Consider the following 10,525-nt stretch of genomic DNA (forward strand, 5'->3'; position numbering starts at 1 on the left):
CTGAATTCGCTAACTAGCTGTAGAAATCAAGTTATAATGTGTTGAATGCAGCCCACAGAAGGTCTGATTAAGCTAGTTTACTAGCTTGTATAATTTATTTTGGTATTCAAATTGAATGAAATTTAAAAAAAAGTCTACATAGTCAATTGTTTTCTGTCCTACAGGTATGCATGTTAAAAAACATTGCACAGAATTCACAAGTACATCATGTGCATCTTGCAAGGAAGGTACTTTCCAAGATGGCGACAATGGGCGTGAACAATGCTTTTTATGTAAACATTGTGATTCAGGTACATTTTCACTTTTCATCTTATTATTTCACGGACCCCTTGATAATATTACAAATATCAGGGTTCAAGTCCCTGATGGCTCAGTGATACGTTGACATGTCATTTAAAACCCTTTCCCCCTTAAACAAGACCATGAATTCAATGATGGGCAGGGCATGAATGAGACACATGAGTTTAGATTAATGAGGGTAACAGATGCCTAGATGCCCCTTAAATGCACTGAATGCTCCTTATTTTCCTATCAAGTTATTCTAATCAAAGACTTCCTCAGATGACCTTCTCATTCTCTCAGGTTCCTCTGTAACTGTTGTGATTGACAGGTCTCGGTCTGAAGGTGAAGAAGTCGTGTACATCAACATCAGATGCTCTGTGTGAGACCCTGGATGGATTCTTCTGTAGTGACTCTAACAGAGGAGGATGTAGGGCCGCTCAGAGACACACGGTTTGCAGTCCTGGTCATTACATCGGTCAAAGAGGTTGGTGTCAAAACTCATCTTCTGAATCAATTAAGCCCAGATCTCCTTTTAATTACAATTCTCTATTCCCTTGTTCCTTCTTGCAGCATTCATCAAACAACTTTGATGAATTTCAGCTTGGTTGCTATATTTTATATTGCAGAAGTAAATATCCATATTTTTGTCACAACATTTGTATTCCTACAGGAACAGCAGATAAAGACACAGAGTGCCTTCACTGTACTGATGGAACATTCTCAAATGGTACATCATCGTCTTGCCAGCCCCACACAAAGTAAGTGAATATTATAGTTTATTTATCAATACAGTTAGTACATTAATGGTACTTTTAGCATTAAGCTAGTGCTTTGGTTTGAATGTTGTTGTTTTTTCTATTTTAATTTTATTGATAGCAGCCTGCAGTGAATTCAGACACAGGTAGATACAGGTCATTAGTATCTACCTGTCTATCTACCTGAAGGCCTACAGGAAGGTTGTGGACATTGGGGATCGAACCCAGTACCTTTGGACCAGGAGTCCAACACCCAGTCTACTATCCTCCCCCCAGGATAAGATATACACCACACACCCTGAAACTAAACCTGTTGTCTGCTCCTTCTCCTTTCAGATGTGAATCTGTGGGGCTGGAACTGATGAAACCAGGAACTGATTCAACTGATTCTGAATGTGGAGAACATGGTTCACACACAGGACTAGTGGCAGGAGTAATATCAGGAGTCATACTGGTAGCTTTGGTGGCTTTAATAATCATAGCTATTATTAAGAGGAAGAAAATAAGAGGTAAGTGTTGCATTAAACTAAAACGTATCATGGTTACATTAAACTAACATGTATCATGGTTACATTAAACTAACATGTATCTTGGTTATGCTGAATGATAGTGACTGCGGTCCTGACATGTTGCTTTGTTTATCTCTATATAGGATTGGCTGATCGAATACGTGAGATGGTAAGTGTTATCACTGGTTTGATACAGAACACAATAATATGTGTGACCCTAGCTGGCAGTGGTGGAGTTATTAGATGATGACTTTGTAATGAACCCAATGTTGGTGTTTTATTTATTAAAAAAGGAAACACAGGAACAGAACAAGAAAGAAGAGGAGGAGGAGAAGAAGTTAACTGGTATGTTCTTATTCAACCTGTTTCACTTTGTTAATAAGAAACAGATCATTTAGTAATATTCATTTATTTTTAAGGGTTACTGACTCACCCCAAGTCAAATGATATCGATGTGATTCAAAACATTTAATCTAATAGTACCAGAGAGTCAGAGCCTACCTAGCAGAGGGACCAGAGTGGAAACACAGGGGATATACAAAAACTGCAGTGCCTGCACACTAACACAAAATCAAGCATTTTTACTGTATTATTATTACTGACTTAACAAATGTAATAATATGGGACTCTAATTTTAAAATTCTCTAAAATGATACAATAAAAACGTATAGTTAGAATCTTAATTTTTCTCATTGTCAGAACTTATAGAGCAATGTGTTTTACAGTCATTTTAATGTAATGTAGGTATGTAATGATTTTCATTCTCTAAAATGATAAACATTTAAAAATGCTTGATTTTGTGTAGGCCCTGCAGTCTTTGTATAAAGGCAAGGCAAGGCAAGGCAAGGCAAGGCAACTTTATTTATATAGCACTTTTCATACACAAGGCAGACTCAAAGTGCTTCACATATAAACATTGTCATACAATAAAATAAAATAATAGATAAGTAAAAAGTAAAATAGATAGAAAGTAAAGGCAAAGTTAAAAAACAACATTTTAGAAAGGCAGAGTTAATAAAAATGCATTTTAGAAAGGCAAAGTTACTAATAAAATAAAAATAAAAATAGAAACATTGTAGATTTAAGATTTAGCAGAAAGCTAAAGCAAACATAAAAGTCTTCAGTCTTGTTTTAAAAGCTGTCAGGGTTGGGGCAAGTCTTAAATCCTCAGGGAGTTTATTCCAGCTATTTGTTGCATAGTAACTAAATCCTGCTTCCCCATGTTTCGTGTTGACTCTGGGGATAATTAACAGATTGGTCTCAGAGGATCTTAGTGGTCTAGAAGACTTATGTAGTGGAAGCATATCAGTTAAATATTTTGGCCCTAAACCATGTAGGGATTTGTAGGTTAGCAACATGATTTTAAAATCAATTCTCTGACATACAGGGAGCCAATGTAATGATTTGAGAATTGGTGTAATATGTTCACATTTTTTGGTCTTTGTTAGAACTCTAGCAGCAGCATTCTGAACAAGCTGTAGTTGCCTTAGAGTTTTTTTTGGGAGACCTGTAAGGAGACCATTGCAGTAATCAAGCTTGCTAGTGATAAAGGCATGTACAAGTGTTTGTAAGTCTTCGGTAGACATGAGCCCTCTAAGTTTTGCTACGTTTTTAAGGTGATAATATGCCGATTTTGTAACTGATTTGATGTGACTGTCGAAATGTAAATCTGAATCCATAATAACCCCTAGATTTCTGGCTTTGATTGAGGTTTTCAAGGACAGAGAGTGAAGGTGTTGGGTAACTTTAAGCCTTTCGGTTTTAGCACCAAATACAATTATCTCGGTTTTGTCCTCATTTAGTTGAAGGAAATTTTGGCACATCCAGCCTTTGACTTGCTCAATGCACTGGCACAACAGATCTATGGGCTGATAGTCATTTGGTGATAGAGATACATAGATTTGCGTGTCATCAGCATAGCAGTGATGGTCAATATTGTTATTTTGCATGATTTGCCCTAGTGGGAGCATGTAGATGTTGAATAGAGAGGGTCCTAAGATCGAACCTTGTGGGACTCCACATGTCACGTTTGTTGATTCTGAAACAAAGTCGCCAATGGAAACAAAGTAGTTCCTATTTTGTAGGTAGGACCTAAACCAATTTAAAACTGTGCCTGAAAGCCCCACCCAGTTTTCTAATCTGTCCAAAAGTATTGTATGGTCTACAGTGTCGAATGCAGCACTGAGGTCTAGTAGCATTAGTATTGAGATTTTGCCAGAGTCTGTGTTAAGACGGATGTCGTTTACAACTTTAATAAGGGCGGTCTCAGTGCTGTGAAGGGGTCGAAATCCGGATTGGAAGGTGTCATAGCAACCAGTTGATGCCAGGAAGTCACTAAGTTGCTGGAGGACAATTTTCTCAATGATTTTACTTATGAAGGGTAGATTTGATATTGGTCTGTAGTTGTTAATAACAGAGGCATCTAGGCTCCGCTTTTTTAAAAGGGGTTTGATAACTGCAGTTTTTAAGCCTTTTGGGAAAGTGCCTGATTGGAGAGAGTTGTTAACTATTTGCAATATGTCTATTGCTAGGCAGTCAAAAACATTCTTAAAGTGGTTGGTAGGTAAAGTATCAAGGCAACAGGTGGATGGCTTCAGTTGTGTCACAGTTTCCACAAGAGTTTTAGAGTCTGTGACATTAAAGCATGTCATTGCCACGTTACTTTTGCCTGAATATGGTGGTAGTCCAGCATTTTTGTTTAAAGTGGAGACATTGATGGCACGTCTGATGCCTTCAATTTTATCAGTATAAAATGCAAGTTTGATGCCAACATTTCTCAGTTTCTTAAATTCATCTGGAAAATCATAAAGGGAGGAGACAGTGGAACTGGAGTTGTTGTTGTGGCTATGGGAGAGATGAGGATGGTGGTCATCATCAATGGGGGAGTGCTGGAGGTCCTCATCGATGGGTGAGAGCTGGAGGTCATCGTCGATGGGGGAGGGCAGAGGAGGGGGGTGGCCGTTCCTCGCCAAGCCAGCATCAGCAAAGGGGGGAGGCATGGTGTCGATGGTGTCGGGCGGGCTGTTGTCTCTCTTCAAGGTCTGTGGTCTGTCTGCTATCTGTGTGTCAGATAGTGGGACAGTAGATGTGTGGGGGAGGCTGTAGTCTCGCTTCTTCTCATGGTGGGAGAGTGAGAAGAGAAGATTGTCCCTTAACAGTTTTGAGCCTAGCCTGTTTGGGTGTAGGCCATCTGCTCTGAAAAGATATTTGCGCCCCCAGAACAAGTTGAAATTGTCAATAAAGCCCCTACCTCTTTCATTGCAGACTCTTGAAAGCCATGTATTCAGTGCAAGTAGACGACTGAATCTGTTTATTCCCCTGTCAACGGCTGGTATGGGTCCACTGATGAATGACCTAACGTGTAATTTGTCCAGTGTGTCCAATAGTTCAGTGAAATCCCTCTTCAGAAGTTCTGACTGTTCTTTTCGAATATCATTAAGTCCTGCATGCACAATAATCTGTGAGATTTTGGGGTTTTCCAGTATAATTGTGGCTAGTTTCTGGTTGACATCACTAACCATCACATCTGGGAAGTAGCATGTTTTGATCTTCTTACCGGTTATATCCTTTATGGTTGAGTCTCCTACAATCAGAGTGTCTGGTTCATCTGCTTTCTGTGAGATGGGCCCTTGTTGGCTTGAAGTGGCGGTCGCAGACGCATGCACAGCTCGACTCCGTGGTGACTGGTTCTTGTTCCGTCTCTGTCCCCACCGTCCGTCCGGACGCATCCTGGGGCTCAGGGGTGCACGGGTGGCAGATGCATGCGCAGCTGGCCTCTCTGGCGACAGGGTCATGGTCGGTCTTTGTCCACACCATCCGTTTGGACGCATCTTGGGGCTTAGGGGTGCATGGGTGGCAGGCGCGTTCGTGGACTCCTGGAGTGGCAGGAACCGGTTCTTCATCGGCATGGTAAACTTCGGCGATTGGCTAATCCGGCTGATTTTAGCTTTGGGAAGCTTAGCATTTGGCGTTGAGTGAACTTGTTGATTCACTTTGGAATGTTGTTTGGGCTTAGCGCCGACTCTGTGCCAATGAGAGGCAGTTGGAATAGTCTCTCTCTTGTCCAGCTTCGGGAAGGATACAGTATAGCTTTGATCATCCTGTTGTGGATTTGTCTGAGCTAGCTCAGCAAACTCACCCATCGGCACTGTATCCTGGAGAAGTCCTTTGCATTTTTTTAATGCTGCTAGCCTCGTTTCAAATAAAGCCACTGTCTGTTGCAGTTTGGTGCAGTCTGTGCATTTCCCAGTCTCTGTGCCTGAGACATCCGAGTACAGAGGCATGTTGGCGATAGGAAAGTCCAAGGCTTTTGCTGCGGTCTGATCCGGTAGTCAAAGTGCCAAAAAGTATTGTTGAATCGAGCAATTGAGGTTGACGGAAACAAACTATATATTCTTAAGTATTATGATCATGAAATAAAGTAAAATAAAGTAGACCTGAACGATGAATTAAGTACTTTTTGCCACTGTCTAGCGGAGCTTCGGGAAACACGACCTCTCTCTCTGCTGTCTCCTCTCTCTTAACACTCCTAAACCCTGTGTTAACCCTTTATTTTGAAAACCGGACATAGTGACATGTGGAAAGTCGCTAACTCTCTCTCTCTGATCGCTCGGTCGTCTCAATGCATTTGCCACAAAGGACAGACTAGACCCCAAGCACCGAGACAGAGCAGCCACTAGTGTACAGAACCGCTTGAGACGCTTCAGAAACCCGCGGCAGAGTGCTTGTGGTGACTAGCTAGCTACTCTGCAGCTTAATTAAAATGTATAATTTAATTAATAAAAATGCAGATTAAACGTGTATTCAGTAGCTTTCTCCTCTGGTTGTGTGTGTGTGTGTGTGTGTGTGTGTGTGTCCTCATCTCCACCTGAGAGTACCCAGCTGCAGAGCTGCTCCACTGGGCTTCAGTCTTCAGTGAGTGTTGCTGCATGTGGAGGCTGGCTGTGTGTCCTGACTCTCTGCTGCCTTCTCTTCCAGAAACTACACCACTAAATAGTGAATCTCCTGCACCAACCAGGGACCAACAAGAACACACTTCAAGAACAACTATCCCTGATGTAACTATGGACGATCATGATGATGACCAACGTCTGGATGCCTACAGGTCTGGTACTGGACAGCTAGACATTGAGATGGGTCCAGTCCAAACGCTGCCCAAAGATGGTAACAGGATTAGTCCCAAGTTTCCCATCAACCGTGTTTCACTATTGAAGGGGAATGACATTACAGGAGACAAAGTAACGCCAGTTCTAGAAATTCTGGATCGACCTGAAAGTGAATCTGATGAATCAAACTCAGACACTAGAGGAGGAAATACACCAGTCTGATTCCTTCCTGATGCCAGCTTTCACAGGAGAAGAGGCGTGGTGTGTTTATCATCATTATTAGATCAATCCTCACATTATTCTTCTATATGTGGCTCACAGAGCAAAGACAAGCGAGGGGTTAATAGATAGTGTGAGGTGTGCTGGGATATTATGGGTAACGTTGGCTTGGGTCCAAGCTCCGCCTCTCTTGGACGACCACCAAGGAAGATGTACAGGGAATGTTTATACGGAGATGGAGATGTTGGGGGAGAGGAACCACTTGTCTTTGAGATAAAATATTTTAGTATGATACATTTTTTTTACAATGTTTTCTTTTTTACTTTGAGATAAAAGTGCAATGTTGACCACTTGCTGAACATGTTTTAATTATTAGATAAAGTCAGGTGACTCTAAATATTTTCAGTTTTTCTTAACGAGGTCAAACTGATGCAAACCCCCCATTCAGGGCGGGGGGAGGGGACGTTTACACCATTTTCTTAATGACACAGTATTTCTCACCCATATGTCATTTTGAAGAGAAGGAAACTGTTTCTATGTTAGACATTTAGCGCCATCACTTTATTGAAGGTGTTGGATTGTAAGAATTCAGGAACAATATGCTAAATGCTAAACAGTGTTTCTCTGCTAAACTTTAAGTGAACCATAGCCTGGTGCTCCATGTTGCCCTGCAGGAGATCTCTCTGGGTGTGTGTGGTGACGGCTGGTTTAACCTGTGATTGCTCAATGTGCAACAGGTGTGCAGCCTCACCCAGCCCCAGAGTCCAGTCAGTCTGACTCGGGCCCAGGTGAGGCTGCTTCAACCAGCCGTCATCCACACACACTCCACTCCAATAGTTCTCTCTGCAAAACCGCTATGAAAGTGTCTGTAAGTGTATTGTTTTTTAAACTTTATTTGAATGGGGATATCTTGCTTAAATGTTCAGTGTTTGTTTTGTTAACAGCATTTGGGGGGTTTGGATTATTATCAAATGGCCTTCTTTCATGTATCTGTCGAACGTGCCTGTCCTCCAACCCAAACCACAGAATAGGTATGGTATAGGTTTGTCGTCCAAAACACCCCCATAAATGATATTAGCATATCAGCATTAAAAGGCGTTTTGATAACATTTCTATAAATGTGTTGTTTTTCGGCATGTTAGGGTAGATTCAACCCTGACATGTATCATGATTAGATTCAACCCTGACGTGTATCACGGGTAGATTCAACCCTGACGTGTATGTATCACGGTTGTTCTAAATGACTGCTAACCTGACATGTTCATATATATCTGTCACACATCTAGGTGGACACCCCCACCTGTGATGTCATAAGGGCGACGTTAACGAGCACATAGACATTAAAGCCGTTTCTCAATTTGCGTTCTCGGTAAACGTCATCAGTGGTAGCCCAAGCACTGTTCCAATTCCAAGTACGCGAGTACTGTCGTAAAACCTGGAAGTGTTCTTGATGCGTTCTCGATGAGGCCGTTCTACCGAGGATGCATCGGAGGTGACTCGTGTGGACTTGGGACCGTTAAATATCCCAGAATGCATCATCGAGTCTGCTGCTGTTCCAAGTGTCGGAAGTGACTGGACTCGTTATGAAGATATACAGACTGGACTCGTTATGAAGATATACAGACTGGATCCACTATGATATACACTGGACCCACCATGATATACAGACTGGATCCACTATGATATACAGACTGGACCCACCATGATATACAGACTAGACCCACTATGACATACAGACTGGACCCACTGTGATATACAGACTAGACCCACTATGATATACAGACTGGACCCACCATGATTTACAGACTGGACCCACTATGACATACAGACTAGACCCACTATGTTATACAAACTGGACCCACTATGATATACAGACTAGACCCACTATGACAATATACAGAGGATCATAGAAAGCAGGTGGGTTCAAATAGAAAGGAATCACTTGTATTGAAAATATCTACAGACAGATAATGATGGCTGATGTATCCAGTGTTGTAATATATGTAATGTCATGTGATATACACGGCTGTAGCCCCGTTTAAGTGGGCTCCAGCCGTGAAAGTGTAGCTTTCATGTTTTGCAGTGGAAACACGACTCAATGAGTGAAAGTAGGTTTCATGGTGTACCATACAGATAAGAAAGACGAAAAGAAAATGAAGAAAAGCCGTCACATAAACTCCCCTCTATGAAGGTGTTTTATAGTCTATGGCACTACAAACATAGCCTGATGCATCAGCCGCTTACTTCATTACATTTCATATAGCGTCTGAACACGAGCCGTAGAGATTCGTTTGCTTCCGGGAGGCGGTTGCTTCCGTTTGCTTCGACTAATCGCTGCTGCTTGGCGGTGACGTATGCTATGCGTTTATTTATTTCAGTTTATTATGTAAATCACTAACGCCAAGCTGGCCTGCTGTTACACCCAGTATCCCTGCCTCCTTAATCTGGTCTTCTATCAGGGCAAGCAGGGGGGACACAACGATGACAATAGGGTTAGCATTAGCGTTTGGCTTGCATAATGTCTTCGCCACTAACGGGGCCAGCTGGTAAATTAAACTTTTCCCAAACCCGGTAGGAAGAAGTCCAAAAACGTCTTTGCCCTCCAAAAAATTCGTCAAACATGCTTCTTGTTCTGGCTTTAAGTCTTCAATATCCGGAATAGTTTCAAGCACAGAGCGTATAGCTTCGCCGACATCCATCTCGTCAACTGTTTACCGCAGCTTGGGAACTACACCGGTATTTCAGTTTGGGCGCTTCAGTTCGACGTCATCGCCCGTCATCGCCCGTCATCGCCACATCTGCTCGCTGATTGGTCCGTCCGCTCTGGCGGACGGAGCAAACCGAAACGCATTGCTAGTTCCCTGACTATATGGTTGAGGCAAATTAAATTTGCCGGAACCAGTAGGCGGCGCTAGCCTGGCTACTACAAACAGCCCATGATGTATAATAGCTCGGCTATCGGACGCGCCGATGAACACACTGCCCTCTAGCGGCCACAACAGGAACATATTCAGAGTCCACAGGAACTCCTGTGTTTTTAGTGAGGATCCCAGCGCACTGTGGCGCTTTCTCGTTTGTGTGTCTGTTCTGAATGATGACCCAAACTTCTGTTAAAAAGAACAGCCCTCTGCCTCGGCATAGACACTCAGGGACTTCTGAATACTTACTGCAAGTAAAACAATATATTTAATTGTGAATGAACAGCCTACATTCAGATGTATTTACATCTTTAGGGTGCCTTGACCCCTGAGCTGTGCGGTCTGTTAGCCAATCGTATACAATCATGTTCAACCAAAACAATATAGCAATACCGTATTTTGCCTTTATACGTTACCACACATCCTTGTTGCCATCAAAATATGTCAAACACTTTGAACGTTGGACGGCCATGTTATTTTTTAATGTTCAAATAATGCTATTTATATATTTAGTTTTATTTAATCTAAATTTCATCGGTAACTTTATTGCATCAGCAAAATGTCAAAAGGCAGAATACAGAGTGAGAGAGGAATGCTGTCCTAGCAGTCCAGATGGTAAGAAGAGTTAAATATCTGAACTAGCTAGAGCTAACTAGTTGACTAATTCAAGCCCACAGAATGTCTGCCATAGCTAGCTAACTAGCTGTCTTAATCAAGTTATAGTTGTGTCTAATGCA

At 42.0% G+C, this 10,525-nt stretch overlaps 1 protein-coding gene and 1 long non-coding RNA gene across 2 annotated transcripts; both read left to right on the forward strand.

Moving 5' to 3' along the window:
* Positions 1-150: 150 nt before the first annotated feature.
* On the forward strand, positions 151-1,593 carry LOC311359676 (tumor necrosis factor receptor superfamily member 5-like; the record flags this gene model as incomplete). The annotated part of the gene is made up of 4 exons (XM_084479734.1): positions 151-290; positions 611-766; positions 953-1,040; positions 1,374-1,593. The coding sequence occupies exons 1-4, from the start codon at positions 167-169 to the stop codon at positions 1,591-1,593; spliced, it is 588 nt and encodes a 195-aa protein (XP_084335860.1). The 5' UTR covers positions 151-166.
* Positions 1,594-1,836: 243 nt separating this feature from the next.
* Positions 1,837-7,979, forward strand: LOC311359613. The gene is made up of 2 exons (XR_014638269.1): positions 1,837-1,891; positions 6,524-7,979. It is a non-coding gene; the product is annotated as an uncharacterized lncRNA (long non-coding RNA).
* Positions 7,980-10,525: the final 2,546 nt, after the last annotated feature.

Source organism: Micromesistius poutassou (genome assembly GCF_964030765.1).
Source record: "Micromesistius poutassou genome assembly, chromosome: 15".
NCBI classification, from domain to species: domain Eukaryota; kingdom Metazoa; phylum Chordata; class Actinopteri; order Gadiformes; family Gadidae; genus Micromesistius; species Micromesistius poutassou.